The sequence below is a fragment of the Geotrypetes seraphini genome, chromosome 13, assembly GCF_902459505.1.
Source record: "Geotrypetes seraphini chromosome 13, aGeoSer1.1, whole genome shotgun sequence".
Classification (NCBI taxonomy): Eukaryota; Metazoa; Chordata; class Amphibia; order Gymnophiona; family Dermophiidae; genus Geotrypetes; species Geotrypetes seraphini.
In genome coordinates, this window is record NC_047096.1 from 61044145 (window position 1) to 61071167 (window position 27023).

Consider the following 27023-nt stretch of genomic DNA (forward strand, 5'->3'; position numbering starts at 1 on the left):
CTTTCCACAAAATGTTTCCTGTTCGTTGGATCCCCGGATTCATGACACACACCTTCCTAAGAATGCTTTGCTGTACAGTTCAACTTATTTACTGAACAATACCTGGTGTAGTCATTCACCTCTGTCCTCCATCACCATTAATGGGACAACCTACTCCACACCTCTGGTAACTAATGATTCTATGGACATTCCAGACTTTATTTCATATGCTGTGCATCCACTACCTCTTGGTATGGGGAATGAGACATTCCACAAGCTGCTGAACTTTACTGAACTCCATACTTACATTGAACAACTTAAGAAAACCTCCAAAGAAGAGAATCATACTATCACTTTTGAAAATGGACAGTTTGCACAAACTGTAGAAAATTTGCTATGAGACGCTCATCTCAGTTTGGGAACTTTTCTTTGGGTATTCGCCCACTGCAAACCACATATTTAATGTTTTAATTCACTCTATCATTATCTTAATTATTGTACAAATTTTGTTATGTATTGTTATGATTTTCCTTTGCTGTAACATAACATAACATAGTGCTTCTTGACCGCGTACCCTGAAGTTCAACGCGGTTTACAAAAAGTTATAAAAGTAAACATGTTACTTGAATTAAGATGATTCATTAAACAGTCAAATATTTAGAAAAAAAGATAGGTCTTCAATTGTTTTCTAAAATGGCCATAGGAATGGGTAGTAAGCAACAATATTCGGAATTCGTTGTTATGAAGAGCTGCCTGAGATGCCAAAGTATGATTTCCTGAATGTTTTGTAGTTGGGCGTCGTGGTCAACAAATTTGAGAAATGGTGGTCTATTTTTGCTACTCTGGTGGCTAGCAGCATACCACGATAGAGACTTTCGACACTTATTGCTTACATCTTGTTCTTACAAACCATTTAGAAAACAACTAAAAACTTTCCTTTTCTCAAAATTTCTGACCTAACAATTCACGTTGTATCTTTTTAATAAGCTTTTGTAAACCACATAGAACTCATGGTTATGTGGTCTAGAAATCATTGTGTGTATACATGAAAAATCAATGGAAAAAATGATATTACAATTAGTACTATTATGGGGGCAGGGTCTGGGGCGGAGCTTTCACCCCTGCCCCCAAACAAAAAAGCGTTCTGCTGCCTATGCCTAGAATGACTATTTGAATAAAGTTGGGATTAAGTATGTAACATCTAAGGGGTGAAAATAACCAGGTGGATCGCTGGAATGGTATCTCAGGGTGAGGAAGGATCTATACTTCTACTAAGACTAAAGGCCTCTTCTATCAAACTGCGATAGCAGTTTTTAGCGCAGAGAGCCACGCTGAATGACCTGTGCTGCTCCCGACGCTCATAGGTACTCTATGAGTGTCGGGAGCAGTGCAGGCCATTCAGCGCAGCTCACCGCGCTACCAACCACTAACGTAGTTTGATAGAAGAGGCGCTAAGTATCTTAATTAAAAATTTGGCCTGCAACTGAGCCTGTGTTTTAGATTTTGGTCCCTTATGTGATTGAGTTTGACACCCCTGGTATATAGTATACAATTATTCTGCATTCTGTCATATCTTCACTTGAAGAAATTTCTGGAAGCAGTAATACTGGATCGTGTTAGGCATGTCATCACATACACTGGTGCAAAATATCTGACAACTTGTAATATGTGAATATTTATCAAGCTTGGAAACTCCACGGGGAGGAGGGAGCTACATCAATTTTTGAAAAATAGGAAGGAAGAGTACCTAGAGTAGAAAGGACATTTTTCATTTTCGTGTGAAACACTTTAAATGGTTTTTGAAGTATAGCAGTCCCAGTTTGTAATAGATGTTATTTTGCCTTTCTGTTCGGAAGGTGCTATAGATTTTCTGCATCTCAGCATTCTTAGGATCAGAGCTTATTTTTTTCTTCTGGTGGTCAACTTTGACATCGTTGCATTGCCCAACAAGCAAAGTGCCCAGGCCATCAATAAAAAATTCTGCAATGAAAGCAAACCATTAGTTACCATCTTCATGTCACTCAAACACCCTATAAATCATGCAGAACATATAAAGCAGCGGTCTCAAACACGCGGCCCGCGGGCCACATGTGGCTCTCCAAGTTTTTTTTGCAGCCCGCGGTCTGGACTGGATAATTCCTTCCTTTTGGAGCAGCAGCGGGTCTGGCCGGTTCGTTCCATTCAAAGCCGTGGGTTGGCGGCTCCTTGCGCTATTCGCTCCTGCATCGGAAGCCTCTCTGACATCACAACATCAGAGAGGCTTCAGACGCAGGCGCGGATCTCGCAAGGAGCCGCCACTCGCGGCTTTGAATGGAATGAGCCGGCCAGACACGCTGCTGCTCCAGTGGCGTACCAAGGGGGGGGGGCGGTCCGCACAGCTGGTCACCCTCCACTGTTCTTCCTAGTGCGGCTCGCGGCTCCTCTAGAGCAGGGGTGCCCAACTGCTTCCCTTCCCTTCTCACCGCCGGCACCATGCTCTTTCATCTCCCTGCTTCTCTCGCCGCCCGACCTCAATTCTGACGTCAAGAGGACGTTCTGGCTAGCCAATCGCTGCCTGGCTGCCCGGAACGTCCTTTCCGACGTTAGAATTGACGTCGGGCGGCGAGAGTTGGTCGGCCCCATGGAGATCTCTTCCTGTTCCCGATGGCGGCAGCAGCAGCCTATTCCCCGGCGGGGGCGGCATGGGGGAAGGCAGGAAGGAAAAAAGAAAGAAAGGGGGGGACAAGGAGCCAGAAACAAAGCAAAAAATGGGACAAGGAATCAGAGAAAGACAGACATAGAAAAAGAAAGAAAAAGTTGGGGGAGGGAATGAGGTCTGGAGGAGAGGAAGCATACAGGAGGCTGAAAGAAGAGAAGAAATATTGGATGCACAGTCAGAAGAATAAAGTGCAACCAGAGACTGATGAAATTACCAAAAAAGGTAGGAAAATGATTTTATTTTCAATTTAGTAATAGAAATGTGCCAATTTTGAGAAAGAAAAGATATTAAACTTTAAATGTGAGTGCTGCAGAAAAAATAGAGTACTTGGAGGGCCGCAGAAAAAATAGTTAATGTCTTATTAAAGAAATAACAATTTTGCATAAGGTAAAACTGTTAAAGGAAAGTTTTATAAACTATAAAGTGTTTAATCTCATGCAAAATTGTCATTTCTTTAATAAGACATTAACTATTTTTTTTCTGCGGCCCTCCAAGTACCTACAAATCCAAAATGTGGCCCCCGCAAAGGGTTTGAGTTTGAGACCACTTATATAAAGAGAAATTAGGTTCTTACCTGCTAATTTACTTTCTTTTAGCCTCTCCAGACCAGCATAGGTTAATCTTAATGCATACCCCCCACGTGTCTGTGTCTTTCATGTATATATCCTATGTATACATCCCCCAATTTGCATTGGTTCCAAGTACAGAATCCATGTGTACATAGCACTGTTCCCGGAATGTTATCTAGTGTTATCTAGTGGGACATCAGAGTGCTCTGTGCTGATCCGACACTGTTTGTCTAGATTGTAAGCTTTTTCGAGCAGGGACTGTCTTCTTTGTGACTCTGTACGGCACTGCGTATGTCCAATAGTGCTATAAAAATAATTCATAGTAGTAGTAGTAGTGTGAAGACTTTCAATCTTTGGGAAGCAGAGTTGAGATTGTGATATCATAATGCCTCATTCCACCAATAAGAGCCATCTTCATCAGTGATGTCACAATGGCTTGATTGTCCTGTGCTCCCCTCTGCCCTCCAACCCAGCCAGCAGATTAACCATTCCCCTTAACTGTATCCATGACATCCTGTTTGTCTGTCTTGTCTTTTTAGATTGTAAGCACTTCAAAGCACTTCTTATTTGTGTCTCTGTACAATGCTGCGTACATCTGGTAGCTCTATAGAAATAATTAATAGTAGTAGTAGATCATCAACATAGCTGCCAGGAGGGAGTGAAATGTCTCTGATGCAGAGAGTAACCTTCTAGTATGTCTTGTGCTCAGCTGCAAGAAAGGTCTAGAAAGGAGTTCAGATGATCTTACTCACACTACCTACCACGCCTTTGGAATAAACTATCTAACCATATGAATAAATATAATAAACTTGGAAACTTGGAAACTTAGATCATCAGAAGGTCTACTTGAGCTTCAGAAGGCAATAAAAACTCACCTCTTTCCCTGACCCTCTATGAGTGCACCAATCCAAATTCCCCTAACCTTCTGACGATGTGCCCTGACCCTTGAGCCTCAAACGCTAGGTGATTCGTCCTATGCCAGACATACCATATTTTCTCATGCAATGTTCTTCCACACCTTGTCATACTGTTCACCATCTTTGTCCTAATGCACTAGACTACGCTTTTCTATAAACCATATTTACCATACTATGTTTGCCATGCTATGCCCATCATGCCATAATCTCTCATACCATGTTTGCCACTCAATGTTTACTGTATAAACATAGAAACATGAAGGCAGATAAAGGCCAAATGGCCCATCCAGTCTGCCCATCCGCAGTAACCATTATCTCTTTTTCTCCCTATTGGTTAAGGCTCTTAACATTTTGCATCTCCTCTTCCTATAGGCTAAGGTTCTTTACACCTGCATTGTGCGGTCATAGAACTTTATGGTTAAAGAAACATAGAAACATGACAGCAGATAAAGGCCAAATGGACAACTGGAAGCAAACGACCAGGACCTGGAAGCTGAATTGAGGCAGGTATGCAAAAGCGGAAGTGTGGTGGTGATGGGTGACTTCAACTACCCTGGGATAGACTGGAAAACTGGACACTCAAATTGCACGAGAGAAACAAAATTCCTGGAGGTGGTGAGGGACTGTTTCATGGAGCAGCTGGTCAAGGAACCAACACGGGGAGATGCCACTCTTGACCTAATACTCAACGGGCTAGGGGGACCCGCAAAGGACATGGTAGTACTAGAACCATTAGGAAACAGCGATCACAGCATGATCCAGTGCAAGATAGAAATGGGAGCATCAAAGGTGAAAAGAACTACAACAACAGCATTTAACTTTAGAAAAGGAAATTACGAGGCCATGAGGAAAATGGTGGGAAAGAAACTCAGCAACAGCTCAAGGAAGATGGAGACCGTAGAGGGTACCTGGGCCCTACTTAAGGGCACGGTGCACGAAGCACAAAACCTGTATGTCCCCAGGTTCAGGAAAGGGTGCAAAAAAAATTGAACCAAAAACCCGGCGTGGATAACAAATGCGGTGAAAAAGGCGATAAGAGACAAGAAAACATCATTTAGAAAATGGAAAAAGGACCAAACAAAGGACAACCAGAAGGAACACAAAAGGCACCAAAAGGACTGTCACCGAGAGGTTAGGAATGCAAAAAGAGAATATGAGGAGAGGCTGGCGGGGGAAGCAAGAAACTTCAAACCATTCTTCAGGTATGTGAAGGGGAAACAACCAGCCAGGGAGGAAGTGGGACCGTTAGACGATGGAGACAGGAAGGGAGTAGTAAAGGAAGAAAAAGAGATAACTGACAGGTTAAACAAATTCTTCTCGTCAGTCTTCACGAGAGAGGACACATCCAACATCCCAGAATCTGAGGAGCACATAAACGGAAACCCTGATGAGAAGCTAGTCCAACTAGAGGTAAACAAAGAGGATGTTCTCAGAAAGATAGACAGACTAAAGAGCGACAAATCACCAGGTCCGGACGGCATCCACCCAAGGGTATTAAAAGAACTGAGAAACGAAATAGCAGATACACTAAGCCAAATATGTAACCTATCCTTAAAAACTGGGGAGATCCCAGAAGACTGGAAAATAGCCAATGTCACTCCCATCTTTAAGAAGGGATCAAGGGGTGACCCGGGAAACTACAGGCCGGTGAGCTTGACCTCGGTTCCGGGAAAGATGATGGAAGCACTAATCAAGGACGCAATCTGCGAATACATAGAAGGCAATGGACAACTGAAGGCGAGCCAGCACGGCTTCTGCAAGGGAAGATCGTGCCTCACGAACTTACTGTATTTCTTTGAGGGAATAAACAACCAGGTGGATAAAGGGGAATCCATAGACATCATTTACCTTGACTTCCAAAAAGCCTTCGATAAGGTACCTCACGAAAGACTACTTAAGAAGCTGTGGAGCCACGGGGTGCAGGGGGATATCCACCGATGGATCAAACACTGGCTGGCAGGCAGGAAGCAGAGGGTTGGAGTAAAGGGCCATTACTCAGACTGGCAATGGGTCACGAGTGGAGTTCCACAGGGGTCGGTGCTGGGACCAATCCTGTTCAATATATTCATCAACGACCTGGAGACGGGGACGACATGTGAGGTTATCAAATTTGCTGATGACACCAAGCTTTGCAGCAGGGTTAGAAACGCGGAAGACTGTGAGGTCCTGCAAAGAGACCTAACAAGACTGGAAGAGTGGGCAAAAAAATGGCAAATGAGTTTTAATATAGAGAAATGTAAGGTCATGCATGTAGGGAAGAAGAACCCGATGTTCAGCTACAAAATGGGGGGATCACTGCTAGGGGTAAGCAACCTTGAAAGAGACCTGGGGGTGATGGTGGACACAACATTGAAAGCATCAACTCAGTGCGCAACGGCCTCAAAGAAAGCGAACAGAATGTTGGGCATCATTAAAAAGGGTATCTCGACCAGGACGAAGGAAGTCATCATGCCGCTGTATCGTGCAATGGTGCGCCCACATCTGGAGTACTGTGTCCAATACTGGTCGCCGTACCTCAAGAAGGACATGGCAGTACTTGAGGGGGTCCAGAGGAGAGCAACTAAATTGATAAAAGGTATGGAAAACTATTCGTATGCTGACAGGTTGAAGATGCTGGGGCTCTTCTCCCTGGAAAAGCGGAGACTTAGAGGAGACATGATAGAAACCTTCAAAATCCTGAGGGGCATAGAGAAAGTGGACAGGGACAGATTTTTCAGACTGTGGGGAACCACTAACACAAGGGGTCACTCGGAAAAATTGAGAGGGGACAGGTTTAGAACAAATGCTAGGAGGTTCTTTTTTACCCAGAGGGTGGTGGACACATGGAATGCGCTTCCGGAGGTTGTGATAGCCCAGAGCACATTGCAGGGTTTCAAGGAAGGTTTAGACAAGTTCCTAAAAGAAAAGGGGATTGAGGGTTACAGATAAAAAAGAAGAGGTAGGTTACAGAAACGGACAGGAACCACATTACAGGTCATGGACCTGACGGGCCGCCGCGAGAGCGGACCGTTGGGCGCGATGGACCAATGGTCTGACCCAGTGGTGGCAACTTCTTATGATCTTGTAGCTCAGAGTATGATGACATATAAAGAAGGAATCTAAAAAAGGCCTCTTTGAGATAAGTGAACTAAAATTGTTATGTAAACTTCTTCAATTCATTGGAAAGATAAACTGGAAGACCCAAATGAAAAGATTTGTAAAACTAAACACAATCCCCCTGGAGTGCCAAAATCTGGGTGTGATCCTGAGATGTGCACACAACTTAGTTGGTTAATGAGCCAATTAATGACCATAATTGGGCACCAACAATGGATTATTGATGTTAATTTGTACTAATTGGGATTTGCGTGTGCATCTTGCTATGTCAATTTTATAACACTGCCCAAATTCCACAGCGTTTAACCCCAAAGGGGGTGTGGCCATGGGAGGGGCATGGGTGGATCAGGGGCGTTCTGAAAATTTTCGCACAACATTCTAGAATACCAGGGATGCATTTATACCTGGCACCCAAATGTGGGCACAGGAATTGGAATTGACCTACAAGTGGATTCACTCATCAATATCTCTCCTCTCTTGTCTCTCCCTACATTCATCAGGCAAATCTGTCTGATCTGTACCCTTCTCTTCTACTGCCAACTCCATACCCCTTTCTCTCTTGCTGCATCTTACGCCTGGAACAAACTGCCTGAGTCAGTACATCAAGCTCCTTCTCTGGAATTATTCAAATCCAGATTAAGAGCCCATTTAACTCATAGCTCCCTTACCCTAAGCATCCTGAGAAACTCCCTAAGCCCCTACTTATCTGTTAATTTAGATTATAAGATCTACTGAGCAGGAACCATCTCTCAAATATGTTGTTGTACAGTGCTGCATATACCTATCAGCATTATAGAAATGTTAAATAGTAGTAGCAGTAGTAGTACCCTTTATAGAACAGCGTTGGGTGCCAATTTTTTCTGGCACCTAACTTTGGCCTGCACAACACACAAGGTAACTTATGTCAAATAAAACCTACTCTGACAAAATAACTTAGATACTTGGGAGAGTAGGCTATGCCTAAGTTAAACAAATCTTTTATCCGAAAAGAGTCTCAGAGCTACAGGCCCGGCCAGGAATGCCAGAGCCTCTGTATTCAGCTATACAGCTGGCCTGCTATAATCATCGGCTCCTCTTACAGCCAGCACTTACCAGGAAAAAATTCCACCCATGGGAGAAAAAAAACCTAAGGTATTGCTAGATGTAGAGACAAAATCAAACCAAAAGCACTAAACTCCCCAGTGTCTAAGAGTATGGTAACACAAAGAACATACACTTAACAAAACAAACACATAGACAAGCCAACAGTGGCGTACCTAGGGTATGTGGCACCTGGGGCCCATCATTTTTTGACATCCCCCCCCACCCACCCTCCATGTAAAAAATATTTTTTGTAATAACCATGAAACGGTACCTCTCTAACCTCGCTGAGAACATATCCACTTGTATTACGAATCTCCAATCCTGGGCCCAATCTGTACAAATGAAACTGAATGAGTCCAAAACAAAACTACTTTGGCTCGGCCCAACATTAGATCATTTACCCACCTCCATCCCATTACCTTCTGGACCCACTCTTCAGCTTGAGTTTTCAAGCAAAGTCCTAGGCATCGTCATAGACTACTCTCTCTCCTTCAATGATCACCTCAACTCTTTGATTAAAAAAATGCTTCTTTTGCCTTCATATGTTGAGGAAGGTGAGATCCTGCTTTCATCATTCTCACTTTACTGTCCTCGTTCAAACTACTATCCTCTCTAGACTGGATTACTGCAATTCCATCTATATAAGCCTAACTAAGAAAAACCTCCATAGACTTCACCTAATTCAGAACGCCGCGGCTAAGCTTATTTTCGCAAAAGGCAAGTTCGATCATGTCTCCCCACTCCTCTCCAAGTATACTCCAGAGTCCTCTTTAAATGCGCCTGCTTAGCCTTCAAGATCCTACATGGCGTCCTTCCTCCCGTTATCCCACTCTTTTGGAATTCCTCAAAACCACACTCCACCAGACCCTCCCAAAAACTGAAACTATCATTCCCCTCTATAAAAGGTATATCCCGCACAGGAAAACTTGGAACATCTCTCCCCTTTAGAACCACAGAACTCTGGAACAACCTCTCATCCCCACTCAGAAACTCAAGCTCCTTCCAATCCTTCCGCAAACACTTGAAAACTTGGCTCTTTGCAACTCCCATTCTCCAGTATTCTGTCCCTCTCTTTCCTCTTAGTCCCTCTCCTTTATCCCTTATTGTAGTTCCTTTCCTCTTAACTCTGTAAACCGTGCTGAGCTCTGCGCTTACAGAGATGGCGCGGTATACAAACCTAAGGTTTAGTTTAGTTTAGTTTAGTTTGCTCTGGGTGTCTGGGACTTGGACAAATTTTTGGTTGAGAATGCAGTATAAAGATAGACGTAGTGGTGGTCTGGGTGATTAAAAGATGTAATTTACTTAGATTTAAGCAAGGCCTTTGATATGGTTCCTCATAGGAGGCTGTTGAACAAACTTGAAGGGCTGAAGTTAGGACCCAAAGTGGTGAACTGGGTTAGAAACTGGTTGTCAGACAAACGCCAGAGGGTGGTGGTTAATGGAAGTCGCTTGGAGGAAGGAAAGGTGAGTAGTGGAGACCCTCAGGTCAGGGCCGATCCTGTTCAATATGTTTGTGAGTGACATTGCTGAAGGGTTAGAAGGAAAAGTGTGCCTTTTTGCAGATGATACCAAGATTTGTAACAGAGTAGATACTGAAGAGGGAGTAGAAAATATGAAAAAGGATCTGCAAAAGTTAGAGGAATGGTCTAATGCCTGGCAACTAAAATTCAATGCAAAGAAATGCAGAGTAATGCATTTGGGGATTAATAATCGGAAGGAACCGTATATATGCTAGGAGGTGAGAAGATGATATGCACGGACGGAGAGAGGGACCTTGGGGTGATAGTGTCCAAAGATCTAAAGGCAAAAAAACAGTGTGACAAGGCAGTGGCTGCTACCAGAAGGATGCTGGGCTGTATAAAGAGAGGCATAGCCAGTAGAAGAAAGAAGGTGTTGATGCCCCTATACAGGTCATTGGTGAGGCCCCACTTGGAGTACTGTGTTCAGTTTTGGAGACCATATCTGGCGAAGGATGTAAGAAGACTTGAAGTGGTCCAGAGGAGGGCGACAAAAATGATAGGAGGCTTGCGCCAGAAGATGTATGAGGAGAGGCTGGAAGCCCTGAATATGTATACCCTAGAGGAAAGGAGGGACAGGGGAGATATGATTCAGACATTCAAATACTTGAAGGGTATTAATGTAGAACAAAATCTTTTCCAAAGAAAATGGTAAAACCAGAGGACATAATTTGAGGTTGAGGGGTGGTGGATTCAAGAGAAATGTTAGGAAATTCAACTTTACGGAGAGGGTGGTGGATGCCTGGAATGTGCTCCCGAGAGAGGTGGTGGAGAGGAGAACGGTAACTGAATTCAAAGAAGCGTGGGATGAACACAGAGGATCTAGAATCAGAAAATAATATTAAATATTGAACTAAGGCCAGTACTGGGCAGACTTGCACGGTCTGTATATGGCCATTTGGCTGGAGAATGGGCTGGGGAAGGCTTCAATGGCTGGGAGGGTGTAGATGGGCTGGAGTAGGTTTTGACAGAGATTTCGGCAGTTGGAACCCAAGCACAGTACCGGGTAGAGCTTTGGATTCTTGTCCAGAAATAGCTAAGAAGAAAAAATTTAAAAAATTTAAATTGAATCAGATTGGGCAGACTGGATGGACCATTGGGGTCTTTATCCCATTGGGGTTACTATTTTTGAAAAAAAAAAGATTTGGATGTACTTCTTGAGAATGAACATTTTGCCGCTGCCGACTTTGAACGACTAGCGCCCTACGTGCAAATCGGACTTAGATGTTTCTTTTGATTATGCCCCTCCAAGTATCTTTTAAATAACCGGTACCTCAAAACTCCACAAGATGCACCAATCAAATTTCATTCTACCTTTAAATGGAGACCCATTATTATCAAAAGTCTCTGGTTTAAAGGTAGCATGAAATTTGATTGGTGCAATTGTGGAGCTTTGAGGTTCCAGATATTTAAAGATACATATTATTTAATATGGAGTCCTAGTTGCTCTCTCCAAAGTTTTAGCAAACCAATTTTTTTAAATTTTGGTATCCTATATAGTTCCCGTTGATATACATTTTTGATAATATATTTAGGTACATAACAAGTGGAGGCTCCATTTACCTGATATTTACCCATGTGATAAGTAGACTCCATGTATCCGGATTATCTGAAACTTGGTTATTTGTGAGATATTTACCCATGTGATAAGTAGACATCATGTATCCGGATTATCTGAAACTTGGTTATTTGTGACAATCAGAGGCCTTATTTACCTGAGTGAGCCACTCTTTGGTGTTTAGGATCAAAGCCAACACTTCGTGCTTTCTCAGTGTGTGCCAAGAAGAAATTCACCACGCCCCCAGTAACCGTGCAGTTTGGAAATCCTTCTAGTGGGTAGTAAAAACCAGATCTCCAGTGTAAACAGTGCCCTTCTTCATCTCCTTCTTCCAGTAGTAGTTTAAAATTGAAATAGTGTCCAGCCACTACACCACCTACCTGTGCGAAACAGAAATCTTTAAGTACTTGAATATATCCTTGTCATACAGTGTGCTAATTTTCAAATAATTAGAGACCTATACATACGAAGGACCACTGAAAAGTTCTCAGCCCAACCAACCAAGCTGGGGCAGTCTCCATCGAGGGTGGAATGAAAATAAATCGCTGGATTAAGTGTACAGCCCTCGATGGAGCCTGCCCCAGCTTTGTTGGTTGGGCTGAGAACTTTTTAATGGTCCCTTGTAGCACCAATTAACTGGACAGTGCTGCTAAATATGATGAACTGTTCAGTTAGATCTTGAAACAGAACAATTTAGTACATTTTAGGTAAAATCTGATAAAACATTAACGCTGGGTTTTACTAAATGGCGGTTGAGGTTTTTACTACAGGTCGCCTAGTTAAATGATCTGACGCTCATAGAATTCGTGTAGTAGAAATCTCTACTGCCGTTTAGTAAATGGACCCCTAACTTATTAGATCTTTCAGATAAATGATTTTCTTTTTCATATTTATTATTATTATATCAATACAATCACAATAAAGAAATAGTGCAACTTGGGAAATATCACAAGCCTTCCAAATTAATAAAAAGAAAGAAAAAGGAAATATCCAAATTGCTTTGACCACAAAAAAGGATCCAAGAATTAGGAAATAAGAGGAAATCTGTTCCATCAAGATCACTTTGCAGTGCTGGCGGCAGCAAAAAGGGCAAACAGAATGCTAGGAATGATAAAGAAGGGGATCACGAACAGATCAGAGAATGGACCTTCATGTATCAAGCGATGGATTGGTTTGGCATTGGATCTGGATTTGTTCAAATGATTCAAACCTTCCGCCAGACTGTATATTAATAATACTTTTTCAGATTGTTTTTGTTTGGGAAGGGGAGTTAGGCAAGGATGTCCGTTAACTCCTCTTTTGTTTGATATTGTTTTGGAACCCTTGTTATTGGCTATTCAACAGACAGAGAAGATTCAGGGTATTCCTTATGCAGGTCGAGAATATAAAGTCTCTGCTTATGCGGATGACATTCTGCTTCACTTGAAGAATCCGGAAACAACCATTCCACATTTACTTGAGCTGATTGAAAGTTTTGGGAAATTTTCAGGATATAAGATAAATTGGAATAAGTCTGAGGTCCTTCCTTTAAACGTTCACTGTTCCAAAGGATTATTTGATAAATTCTCTTTCATACGGAAGGAAAGAGGTATTAAATATTTGGGTATCCAGAATACATTGGAAGAAACGATATAGGTAAATGAAAAATCCATTTTGCTAAAAGTCTCAGAGATGTGTTTAGCATTGGAATCCATTGCATTTATCTTGGTGGGGGAGAGTTCAAACTGTAACTATGATGATTCTGCCTGTAGTTTTGTTATCAATCGGGTATGATACCAGTTTACTTTCAGGGGTCTTTTTATAAAATATTGAATAATATTCTTACTAAATTTATTTGGCTGGGTAAAAATGCTAGAATTGCTATGGTAACTTTACAAAATCCGATTGCGGAGGGTGGGGTAAATTTTCCCAATTTTTATAGATACCATCAGGCCTATATTATGCGCCAAGGAATGTATTGGATCCTCCCCGAGCTCATGGAACATATGCCAGACTGGTTACACCTGGAATGGGAAAATTATGTCCCCAATGCGACTTTCTCATGTATTAAATATTAGATTACCTAGCTATGCCAAAGACAACATAATTCTATTGGATACCTGGAAAACAATTACATTTATTGATAAACTAACAGATGTTCCTATATCGAAATCTACTTTACAGTCCTTATGGTTAAACTCCAAGATTCAAGTGGGCGGTCCTGGGATCGCCTGGAAGAATTGGATGCAGGCAGGTATTCGAACAATGGATGATGTTATATCTAATGAGAAACTGCTGGATTTTTCACAGCTGCAGCAATCATTTGGCATTTTGAAATCTCAACAGTATAGGTGGCTACAGTTGAAGCAGGCCATTCGGAGTGGGTTCCCTAAATAGAAAAATTTTTAAAATTATTATAGCCTGCAGATTCTTTGCTACCAGACAGATTTAATAGGGCATCAGGCTGCCCAGTGGTATAAATTAATTTCTAAATTCTTGAATAAAAAACCAAAAAATAGTCTTAGAGATATATGGAGCATTGAGATTAAACAGTATATTTCTGTATCTCGGTGGCCACGTATTTAGACTTGGAGATTGAAATGTACAGCGTCAGCATCTATGAGGCAAACATGGTTATTTTTATTACATAGGATTTTCTGGACCCCAGTTCGTTTGCAAAAATTAGATAGTTCCAAATCTAATAGAAGCTGGCACTGTCTTGCTGATATTGGGACTTTAGATCATCTCTTATTTTTTTGTCCGCTGATATTTAAATTCTGGAAATCAATTTGGGGTCAAATAAATATAGTTTTAGAATCGGATATTCCATTAACATACGAAGTAATAATTTGTGGTACTATGTTACAAGTTAAACCTCTCCTTGATAAATTTAAAAGCCGTCTTTTCTTGATTTTGACTGGAATTGCGATTCAATTGATCACAAAGAATTGGAAAAGTCATGATAGATTAAATTACGTGGAATGTTTAGGATTTAGTGTTTTATTTAAAAAGGTATGGAGTCCATTGACTTTATTTGTTGCTTCATAGTAAAGGATAATGTATTACCTTCTGAGTTTTTTCATTACACATCCGGGGCGGGAGAGGGGTAAGGGAGGGAAAGATACTGGAAAAATGGATATTAAATCTTTTTATTAAAGTAATAAAGCTGTTTAGTATTATCAATAATTGATGGAAGGGGGATATAGTTATGCTTCTATATACTAATTATATGAAATGGTGTATTCTCTGTAATAATTTGCTATTTTTAATCAAATGTATTACACTGTTGTAATTTAATAAAATAATTAAAAAAAAATTTTTTTAAAGAGAAGGTTATCATGCCGCTGTACCGGGTCATGGTGCGCCCTCACCTGGAATACTGCACCCAGCAATGGTCACCGTACACGAAGAAGGACACGGTACTTCTCGAAAGGGTCCAGAGAAGAGCGACTAAGGTGGTTAAGGGGCTGGAGGAGTTGCTGTACAGCGAAAGATTAGAGAAACCGGGCCTCTTCTCCCTCGAACAGAGGAGATTGAGAGGGGACATGATCGAAACATTCAATGTACTGAAGGGAATAGACTTAGTGGATAAGGACAGGTTGTTCACCCTCTCTAAGGTAGAGAGAACGAGAGGGCACTCTCTAAAGTTGAAAGGGGATAGATTCTGTTCAAACGTAAGGAAGTTCTTCTTCACCCAGAGAGTGGTAGAAAACTGGAACGCTCTTCCGGAGGCTGTTATAGGAGAAACACCCTCCAGGAATTCAAGACAAAGTTAGACAAGTTCCTGCTGAACCGGAACGTACACAGATAAGGCTAGACTCAGTTAACAGGCAGACAGACATGGATGACCCAGTTGACATTGTATATCTGGATTTTCAGAAGGCGTTCGACAAGGTCCCACCTTGAGCTCCCGTCGTAGTTTCGAGAGACGACGGGAGCTCAAGGCAGCCATTTCCTGTGAGCGATCTGCATGGGGCAGGAGCGTGGGCAGATCGCACCTGCCTGAAAACCCGCTAGACCACCAGGTAAGGCTTACAGGGCTTATAATAGCTGGGGGGAAGCGGGGATTAGGGGCAGAACCGGCACAAATATTATTTGCGGTTTTTTAATATTCGTGGGCCAGCTCTGCCGCCCCTAACCACCGTGAAAACGGAGGGTGAAGTGTATTCTTATGTTCTTATGGTTAAAGGTCTAGCCCTGAAATCTAAATCCTGGAGAAATTGTTCAAACCTTGCTTATTTGACTGTGAATTTTTAAAGATTCACTGCATTGTTGCAGAAGTGTTTTCAGCTCTTACCACATCCAAGTCCGTGTTTTCCAGAACTTCAACCATTTTCTCAATTTTAGTGTTTTCATTGAATAAAAAGTCGTCATCAACCCAAAGGAAGTATTTAGTTGTAACCTGAGATACTGCCAGGTTTCTTCCTGCAAACCATCCCTATACGAAGAGAAAAACATCCTCAATTCCTCTCCCAAAATGCAAGAAAATTAGTCATATTAGCTACTCATGACCCAGAGAAAGAAATAACTCTCATATAATTCAAACATAGAACCATTGTGAAGCTGGAGCCCTCATAAACAGGAGAGAGTGGGGATTGCTCCTGCACTTCCCACACTAGAGAAAAGGGGGGGGGGGGAGCTTTCAGAATGAGCTAGTGATTGGAGGGGGAGGGATGGAGGGGGTATGACTCTTTTTGGAAGGGCCAGTGTTCTTGGAAGAAGGGGTCAGAATTGAGAGGGGTGAGCAGCCCATGTAATACACATCAAGGAGTGCCTATTTTAGCATGCAAACTTTTAACGACAGGTCAGAGCTCTCATAGTCTTGTTTTCCTGTCAGTGCCTGAACATTGATTGGCTCAGGCACTGATAGGAAAGTAAGGCTAGAGCTCAGATTGCAACCCCTCTGATTCCACCTCCCACCGCTGCTGCAGAACTCCTATTGCTGCTGAGCCCTCCAATTCCCCCTCCTGTTGCTGTCGTGCTCCCTGCTGAGCCCCAAAACCCATCAAAAGTCTGGTAATCTAGTGGGCTGGGCTGCCCCCCCCCAATATAGCTCAGGGGCCTGCTCCCTCCTCCTCACCCCCCAACCAGGGCAGGATTAACCAATAGGCCTAGTAGGCACGTGCCTAGGGCCCGAAATGGTTAGGGGGGCCCGATGAAGAAGGGCATTAATATTGTTTTTTCCAAACGGCGATGGGCCCCTCTAGCATTGATCGGCAACGTGAGCCCCCCTGATCAGCAACATGAGCCCCCCCCAGATTGGTAACATGGGCACCCCTGATCGGCAACACGGCCCCCCCCCATCGATGGAAAGTAAGACAAGCAAGTAACATGGGTAAGAAATGCAACGGGAACTGTAATTTTGCAAGCAGTTCTGCTTGCCCAAAGCTTCCCTCTGACGCAGCTTCCTGTTTCTGCCTGGGCACATGGTGGGGTGGGGCAGGGCAGGGGGCCCAGTGTACTTGTGTGCCTTGGGGCCCTCATTGAATTAATCCTGCCCTGCCCCCAACTGGTCATACAGGCCAGGACTAACAAACCCCTGAGCCCCCCCCCCACCCCGGTACCTTCTATAGAAGAATGGCAGGAGGGATGCCCACTCCCTCCTGCCTCAGGGCCCACCTCTTCAAATTGGCGGCCCTGCCCCGCCCAGTGCATCCTGGTGCTGAATATTGGGTCCTATGTGTTAGTTTCAGGATCTTACATTTAATCCTCTGAAAAACCATCAGTCAATGATATTGTCTAAACAGAGGTGTGACGTGTGCTTTGCTTCTTAGCATTTACCATCAGTAAAAAGAGCAAAACGGGAATCAACAAGAAATAAAGGTTGCACCACAATTATGGAACCAACTTTCCACATTTGAGGCTCGAGCCAAATATTAAGGCTTTTAAAACTCTTTTGAAAGCCTTCTTTTTTTCGAGAAGCATTTGGAAAGAATATTACTTCAACTGATGTGGTTCATATTTATTAGGTCAGTTGGGATCTTGTGGCACTAAGATAAGATTTTTGGTAGACAGTACGGTTGAGTGTGTGTAAGAAGTAGTGTGTGGTAGGTCTATTCTATTCTTTTTTATTGGCGTTCCTTTCTTTTATATTGTATTTTTTTTAAAATTGTAAACCACTTGGACCTGTCATAAGAACAAGAGGTATAACAAGTTTTACTAAAGCATAAACCTAACAAACTAATTGCTGTATTTTGCTGTCTCCAAAATACCAAAAGGGGAACAAACAGTGAGGCTAGAAGTCAGGAGCTTTCCAATTGACCAAAACCATTTATTCAGTTCTTAAGCCAGGGCTGTGTTTCGGCAATATAGCCTCTGTTAAGAGTCAGCAGACCTTATAAGCAGCACAAAGGTAGCAAAGCGAAACGCTGTATCATGTATCACGGATCACCAGTGTCTCTCACAAAAATTAAACAAAATGCAATAAACATCATTCAAAAAGGAGGCCAGGCCTGTTTTGGCACTATTAAAACAGCAGAAGCCACCCTCCTCCTTTTATCTTATTATCCCTCCCAGCTGCCTACAGAAATGACTCCCCATGGGCGACCGACTCGGGCCATCCGGCCCATTTTTAAGGTCGCTCATTGAGGCCAGCTCTCGGGCTCTTTATTCTTCACTGTCCTTCGAATGGTTAGTGCGATGGACTGAGAACCAGGAGAAATGAGGCTTGATTTCCACTGCAGCTTCTTGTGACACTTAAACCTCCATCGCCCCAGTATAAAACTTAGATTGTGAACCCACTAGGAACAGAGAAAGTGCCTGCACATAATAAAGGTAAACCTCTTTTGGCTATACCACAGAAAGGTGATATATCAAATATAGGATTCTTTATCACTCTTTTTTGTGTTCTACAAAAAGCAGTTAATTAATGCTGGGTTTTACTAAACGGCAGTAGAGGTTTCTACTGTGAGCCAGCGAGTAAAATGCTCCAATGCTTATAGAATTCCTATGAGCATCAGAGCATTAACTCGCTGGCCAACAGTCAGTGGTGTAGTAATGAGGTGCAGGGGCAGACTGCCCTGGACAATGTCTTCGTGGGGGCATCTGTAGCTCTCCGCCCCCACCCCCTATGCCACACTTGTGCCCGCCCTTCCCCGCTCCTAGTAGCTCTTTAAAATCGTAGCAGCGCGAGAAACTACTCTGGCCTGCTGCTTGCACCGGCCTGGCTCCCTCTGAAATCACTTCCGGGTTGCAAGGCCAGGAAGTGATGTCAGAGGGAAAGCGAATGCCAGCACGAGCAGTAGGCCGGAGAAGCTTCTGACACTGGTGAAAATTTAAAGAGGTACAGGGATGGGAAGGGAGCGCGTGAATGTGGTGTAGGAGCATGCAAGAAGCAGAAAGAAGGGGTGGAGAGGAGAGGGTGGAGAGGAGGGGGTGCCTTCCACTCTTGCTACGCCACTGCCCACAGTAGAAACCTCTACCGCCATTTAGTGAAAGGTGAAATTTAGTGAAATTAGTAAACTAAACAAAGGGAGGAACATGGCATCGAACCCAATGGAGACAGAGTCCATTGAATTCAATAGAATCCAGGCAAAAAGAACTGGGCTGTCTCTCAAAAAATGATTCTAATAAAATCTTTCAGATAAATTCCTACTTCGATTTTTTAAATATTTAAATCTTTTTACTAAGGAACTAGTTATAACGGTAACCCCCACCCCAAAAAAAAGAAGAATAGGTAATTTTCAAAATGTCATCTGTAAGTTTCTTTTTTAAAAAAAATTCTTTATTGATTTTATTAAACATATCAAAAGTGCAACAGAAATATATTCAAGAATTCAAAACAACAGCACTTAAATACTTGCAAATTGCTTAAATCTCATTATCTATCCCCCCTCCCTCTCTCTCCAGCCCTTCTAGATGCATGGAACTAAAATCAAATCTGGAAGTAATATTAATCATTAAGATATTTAACAAATGATTCCAATGGACTTCAAATTTCCTTAACTTTCCTAAACTGCCCCAATTGGTCTGCTAACAATCTTCATAATGATAATACAAACAAAGTGTTTCCCACCAAAAAGTAAAATTCAACCTATCCCATTTCTTCCCATTTCTAATTTTTGTAATACACATGGATGGGGAGAGGACCTTGGGGTGATAGTGTCCAAAGATCTAAATGCGAAAAAACAGTGCATCAAGTGGCTGCTGCCAGAAGGATGCTGGGCTGTATAAAGAGAGGCATAACCAGTAGAAGAAAGAAGGTGTTGATGTCTCTGTACAGGTCGTTGGTGAGGCCCCACTTGGAGTATTGTGTTCAGTTTTGGAGACCGTATCTGGCGAAGGACGTAAGAAGACTTGAAGCAGTCCAGAGGAGGGTGACGAAAATGATAGGAGGTTTGCACCAGAAGACTTATGAGGAGAGAATGGAATCCCTGAATATGTATACCCTAGAGGAAAGGAGGGACAGGGGAGATATGATTCAGACGTTCAAATACTTGAAAGGTATTAACGTAGAACAAAATCTTTTCCAGAGAAAGGAAAATGGTAAAACCAGAGGACATAATTTGAGGTTGAGGGGTGGTAGATTCAAGAGCAATGTTAAGAAATTCTACTTTACGGAGAGGGTGGTGGATGCCTGGAATGTGCTCCCGAGAGAGGTGGTGGAGAGGAAATCGGTGATGGAGTTCAAAGAAGCGTGGGATGAACACAGAGGATCTAGAATCAGAAAATAATATTAAATATTGAACTAAGGCCAGTACTGGGCAGACTTGCACGGTCTGTGTCTGTATATGGCCATTTGGGGGAGGATGGGCTAGGCAGGGCTTTAATGGCTGGGAGAGTTTAGATGGGCTAGAGTGAGCTTTAATGGAGACTTCAGTAATTGGAACCTAAGAATAGTACCGGGCAGAGCTTTAGATCCTTACCCAGAAATAGTTAAGGAGAAGAAGACCCCCCCCAACAAATTTTTAGATTGAATCAGGTTGGGCAGACTAGATGGACCATCCGGGTTTTTATCTACTGTCATCTACTATGTTAGTATAAATGCTAACGCAGTGCAACGCAGTCCAAACCCGTGGCCACTGAGTAATAGAAATATTTTGTTGTATTTCCATAGACCAAATATCTCTCAAACTTGATTTTGGTTTCTTTGAAAGATATTCATATATGACTTGATACCACTGGGAGGCCTGGTGACCATGAGCCTCCATTTGGAAACATATGACCGGCAAGTTATGTTGATTTACTAAAGCACGCCACACAGGGAACCCTTTCTGAATGGCCTGCCTTAACTGTATCCATTTATATCCTTGAGATTTCAAAATTCCAAATAATTGTTGTAATTGCAAGAAAGAAGCCATTTTATTATCCATAATTACATCACTTAATATTCGAATGCTTGCCTTTAACCAATGCTTCCATAGGATTTTAGAATTGCCTACTAATATCCTGGAATTCAACCATAGGGACTGACTGGTGGTTTTATGTATCGGGACTAGAATTAACTGAGCAATAAATTTTAGTGTTTTTCATGTTGACTGAAAAATCATATTATTGTTATAGAGTCTGGGAAGCTTGATACTCAACACATGATTGAGATGAAGTGGGGCCATAAGATGACTTTCCAGGATTAACCAATCCGGCAGATGTTCTATAAGTTCAGGAAGGATCCAATACATACCCTGACACAAAATAAAAGCTTGATGATATCTATAAAAATTTGGAAAATTTACTCCTCCCAATGATTTAGATTTCTGTAATGAAACTAAAGCTATTTTAGGATTTTTACCAAGCCAAATAATTTTTAAAAGAATCCTTTTAAATAAAAAGATGATTGAAAATAAATTGGTAACATACTCATTTAGTAACAAATTACAGGTGAAATCATCATTTTGATAGTTTGGACTCTCCCCCACCAAGAAAGATGTAATGGATTCCATTGCTCATACATTATTTTGATCTTCAACAATAAAGTTTCCAAGTTTCCAAGTTTATTAGTTTTTAATAACCCGATCATAAAATGAATATCTGACCGGTTTACAATTATATAATAATTAAAAAAGAATTTAATATAGAATAGAGAGAAATAAAAAGAGTGTAAAAGAGTAGTTAGAGTGAACACGTATGACATTTACAGACAAACTAGAAAGTGAGGAAAAATGGGGAGGTGGGAAAAAGTTACATAATTGTAGAAGGAAAAAAGGATATAGAGGGAAAAGGGGATGACACATAAGGGGTGGGGGTAAAATAAAAAAGAAAGTGGACTGCTCTAAAATTAAAAAAAAAAAAAAAAAAAAAAAATTATATTATTATTTTATGATTAAGATTTATCGTAGGCATCTTGAAAAAGGAAAGTTTTGAGATTGACCTTAAATTTTGGTAGTTGTAGTTCATCGCGAAGATATTGAGGGAGAGAGTTCCATAAGGTGGGTGCTGTTATTGCGAAATTAGTTTTTCTAGTGTAATAGGATTCTTTTAAGGATGGTATATAGAGAAGTTTTTGATCAGTAGATCTTAAAGAACGAGGTGAACTTTGGGGTATTAATAATTTATCAAGAAATGAAGGTAAGTGAGAGTATTTAATTTTGAAAGAGAGGAGAATAATTTTATAGGTTATACGGTGAGTGATCGGGAGCCAATGAGCCTCCTTAAGGAGAGGAGTGACATTTACCATCATTGTATCTTCCAGCATCTTTTGAATCATTATCCCTAAATATTTTATTCCCTCTTCCTTCCAAAGGAAAGGAAAAGAGTCAAATAATCCCTTTACACAATGAACATTTAATGGAAGCACTTCTGATTTATTCCAATTTATCTTATATCCAGAAAATTTTCCAAAATGCTCTATCAGTTGTAACAAATGAGTGATAGTTACTTCAGGATTCATCAAATGAAGCAAGATATCATCCGCATAAGTCGAAACCTTATAGACTCGACCTGCATATGAAATTCCCCGTATCTCCTCTGCCTGCTGAATAGCTAACAAGGGTTCCAAAACAATGTCAAAAAGCAAAGGAGACAAGGGACATCCTTGCCGAACACCCCTCCTTAAACAAAATCTCTCCAAAAACATATTATTAATATAAATTCTAACTGAAGGGGAGCTATACAAGGTTTGAATTATTTGAATGAATCCATGACCTATCCCAAGCCACTCCATTGTTTGGTACATGAAAGACCATTCTACTCGATCAAAGGCCTTCTCTGCATATGGAAAAGGCTGGATTGCCGCAATCTTTACTCTCCGCTGTTTAGCTTTGAGATAGTTTGCCAATACTCTTTCCGCTTTATTCGAATTTCCATAATACACCGCTTGCTGAATAAAAATTATTTCCTAGCCAATTGTGAGCATATGTCATTATATTTGTACTTGGCCGACATCAAGGCATTTAAAGTTACTTGATCCCACTTTAAAGCTAATTTTGATTCTAAATCAAAAATAATTTTTTCCAAATTAGAAAACTCCAATCTAAGCAATTTCCTAACATGAGCCAAATAGGATATAATCTGCCCTCTTAAAGTTGCCTTAAAGAAATCCCAAAGAGTTTCCAAAGATATCTCATCTGAGGTGTTCAAATGGAAAAGCTCATTCTTGTTTATCTAAATTTCCTTAAGAAACTTTGAGTCAGCAAGCAGTGCATTATTAAACCTCCAAATCTTCTTTATCAAATTGATACTCAATCCAAATACCAGCATGTTCCATGATAATAATAGGCTCTATCTTGTACAACTAGAAACTAGAGAATGACACGGGGACCAATTTTTCCCCGTTTCCGCAGGAACTCATTTCCCATCCTGGCGAGTTCTTTTCCTGTCCCTGCCCCATTCCTGCAAACTCCGTCCTCATCTGCACAAGCCTCAAACACTTTAAAACATAAGTAGCGAGTGTTTCGGAGAGACACGGATCCAAGATGGCCGCGGTTGTGGTCTGCTGAACGCCGTCGGCAAGCCTACCTCCTAAAAACTTACTTCTCTGGCGTTGGTGCGGCAGAGTTTTTGCTATGCCGAAGAGAAGGGGAAAGGGAGCTTCTTCGGCCTCACGGCGTCCCGGAATAGCCTCCTCCGGTAACATTGAGGAGTTGCTGCGGCGGATGCAGGGCGTCATCGGAGCGTCGGTATCGCCCCCGGCTGAGACGCTTCCTGATGACAGACTGGAAGAGTCTCCTCGGGCTCACGAGATCACATTGAGCCCCGACGCACGAATCCCTCCTCCCAACCCTCGAGCCGCTAGTTCCCCGGGAGTGGGGAGGCAGCCGGAAGTCGGCTTGGGCCCCCTCCCAGAGGCTGTGGGGAACGGCGAGAAGAACATCAACCCAGGCTCACAGGGATCGCAGTTGAGCCTGAGTGCACACGAGGAGATTTCCATCTCAGAACCAACCCCGACACAGGAGATACGGAGAGGAGAAGGTCCCTCAGCTGGTGAGCCTAACTTATCACTATTAAACTTGCAGACATTTAACATAGTGAAACCCCAAGAAGTTACATTGGAGGCTTTGTGGGATCTGATTGCTAATTTAACTAAGACAGTAAATACTAATCATCTTCAAATAGAGGGAAAAATAAAAATTCAAGAGAAAGAAGTTTCTCAGATAAAACAAGACTTGGGAGAATCCAAATTAGATATTCAAAGTATTAAAGATCAACTTAAATCTTCCAAATTGCTTCAGGACACTCTAATTAAGGATAATATAAATTTAAGAAGAAAGATAGAGACATTTGAAAATTTCTCCAGGAATAATAACTTAAGATTGATTAATTTTCCACGGATCTCGACAGTGACTCCAAGAGAAATGTTAAAAAGGTATATGCTGGAGATACTGGAAGTATCGGAAGATTTAATGCCTCCTTTCACCCAGGTCTATTATCTACCTAATAAAACTCAAGATCTTCAAGAAGAAAAAATTCAGGGACCAATTGATGTATCAGCTTTGCTTGAATTATCTGATAAAGAAGTTGCTACACCTGCTACATTGATTGTGACCTTGGCTATTACGATGGATAAGAATTGGCTTCTGAGATTATTCTTTAAAAATAAAGAGAAAAAGTTTCTTGATCTAAAAATACAGATGTTCCCAGATTTGGCAAGAGATACACAAAGACGTAGAAAGGAGTTTCTAATATTAAAACCTGGTGTTTTGGCTCTAGGGGGAACTTTTTATCTTCGTCATCCCTGCAAGTGTATAGTTCACTATAATTCCCAGAAATATGTTTTCTTTGAGCCAAACCAGCTAACGGCCTTTCTCTCCTTGTCCCGCCTGGAGAAGGGGTAAGAACGAGGGCTTCAATAAATTAGACGCCTGAATATCAGTTTACCATGTACAGCTTATCTTTAATGAAATAAGTTTCTTTTAGTTCTGTTCAATATACATCATGGATCATAATTGTGGACTTGAGAGATTATACAAAAAATTTTCATTTTCTATGTAAATTTATGAGGTTTATTTCTTTGTTCATTTGATGTAATCACTTTCTGTACAAGATTTCATCTTGAATTGTAAATTTGAAATTTATAAATAAATAAATAAAAAAAAAAAAAAAAAAAAACATAAGTAGCAACATTCTAGAGCTCAGATTGTGATGTCATAATGCCTCATTCCACCAATGCCTAAGCTCCGTCCTCATCTGCACAAGCCTCAAACCCTTTCAAATCCTAAGTAGCAACATTCTAGAGCTCAGATTGTGATGTCATAATGCCTCATTCCACCAATGCCTAAGCTCCGTCCTCATCTGCACAAGCCTCGAACACTTTAAAATCCTAAGTAGCAACATTCTAGAGCTCAGATTGTGATGTCATAATGCCTCATTCCACCAATGCCTAAGCTCCGTCCTCATCTGCACAAGCCTCAAACCCTTTCAAATCCTAAGTAGCAACATTCTAGAGCTCAGATTGTGATGTCATAATGCCTCATTCCACCAATGCCTAAGCTCCGTCCTCATCTGCACAAGCCTCAAACCCTTTCAAATCCTAAGTAGCAACATTCTAGAGCTCAGATTGTGATGTCATAATGCCTCATTCCACCAATGCCTAAGCTCCGTCCTCATCTGCACAAGCCTCAAACCCTTTCAAATCCTAAGTAGCAACATTCTAGAGCTCAGATTGTGATGTCATAATGCCTCATTCCACCAATGCCTAAGCTCCGTCCTCATCTGCACAAGCCTCAAACACTTTAAAATCACAAGTGTTCAAGCTTGTGCAGTTAAGGCAGAGCTCACAGGAATGGGACAGCGACAGCGACAAAACTCGCAGGGACAGGATGGGGAAATTGAGTTCCTGCGGGGATGGGGAAAAATTCCTCACTAACCACAATAAGTTAAATTTCCGTACAACCAAGTCCAGTTAAAATTGCTTTCCTGGCTCTCCCCCCCACCCCCCCATAAAGGCCCCACTGAACATACCTTTCCATAGGGCATGAAGTACTGTTCCACATGGGGATCCTGCAATTTTTCAGGAGTTTTACTATCATCAGCAACAATTATAGTTATGTTTGGATAATACCGACGAATACTTTCTATTAAAAGTAGCAGTTTGTAATAACGGAGAAAAGTCTTTGTGCAAATGGTCACCATGGAATTGATCTTCTTATCTGAAAGAAATAAAATGGCAAAAAAAAAAACCCCCCGCAGGGTTTTTTCATTTCACGAGGCTTAATCTCCAAGGCAAAATCACCAGAGTCAATCCTAGTTAGAGAATGACATGAGGACAAATGTTTCCCCATCCCCGTGGGAACTCATTTTCCCATCCCGTCGAGTTCTTTTCCTGTCCCTGCCTCATTCCTGCATGCTCCGTCCTCATCTGCACAAGCCTCAAACACTTTAAAATCATAAGTGTTCGAGGCTAGTGTTCGGTAAGGCAGAGCTTACAGGAATGGGACAAGGACAGCGACAGAACTTGTGGGAATGGGGTGGGGAATTGAGTTCCTGTGGAGACAGAGACAAATTTGTCCCTGTGTCATTTTCTAGTCCTAGATTCAGGAGGGCCCAGTTATATCTGCAGAGGAATCACTGTGGTTGGGCTCTAGGCTCAGGAAATCCTCTCCCCAAAGGATAATTTCTGAAGTTGTACTACACTTTCAGAAGTGTCATTCCTGTGAGATAACTACTGGACTCATTCCACAGCTGGAGCTGTGCAAGTCTCAAACAGCTTGCTCCAACGAGGGGTCTGTGGGGTGGACCTCAGATGAGTCATTCTGTGCTTAAGAAGCACTAGTATAGCCAGACAACCAATTTAAGGTGGGCCTGAGACCAAAATGGGTGGGCCAAAAATTTCATCTCTACCCCCACCCCCCACATAACTCAAATTTAATTTCTGCCTCCTCACCCAAAGTAAATGACCTAGCTGTGCTGGCGGGGACTCCCCAAGACCCACCAACCGAAAATCTTCCTTCCACCTGCTTAGGGTTGCCAGATTTCATGTATAAAAAACAGAGGACATCTGGTTCTGCTCCCAGCCCCTCACCATTCTGTCTCTAGCCCCACCCCACACAAACCTTCCCGAGCTCAGGACTCTGCGCATGCGTGGACATCGACGTGATGATGTTGCGTGCATGCACATATGCATATGATGTCATTGCATTGACGTTCACGCATGGACAGATACCCTCCAGACGCAGCTCTGAGGTCTGGGTCTTTCAAAACCCAGACACCACTCCAAGAGGACATGTCTGTGGTTTCTGGACCTCTGCTGAAAGA

At 42.0% G+C, this 27023-nt stretch overlaps 1 protein-coding gene across 1 annotated transcript in view; it reads right to left on the minus strand.

The window, feature by feature from the left end:
- Positions 1–1641: 1641 nt before the first annotated feature.
- B4GALNT2 (beta-1,4-N-acetyl-galactosaminyltransferase 2) overlaps positions 1642–27023 on the minus strand; it is a 71370-nt gene continuing 45988 nt past the window's right edge. Inside the window, exons 8-11 of the mRNA XM_033917502.1 lie at positions 25731–25918; positions 15694–15834; positions 11575–11797; positions 1642–1959 (exon numbers count right to left, since the gene is read on the minus strand). Coding sequence (XP_033773393.1) covers positions 1748–1959; positions 11575–11797; positions 15694–15834; positions 25731–25918 — 764 coding nt within the window. The 3' untranslated portion in view covers positions 1642–1747. The remainder of the gene's footprint in view (positions 1960–11574; positions 11798–15693; positions 15835–25730; positions 25919–27023) is intronic.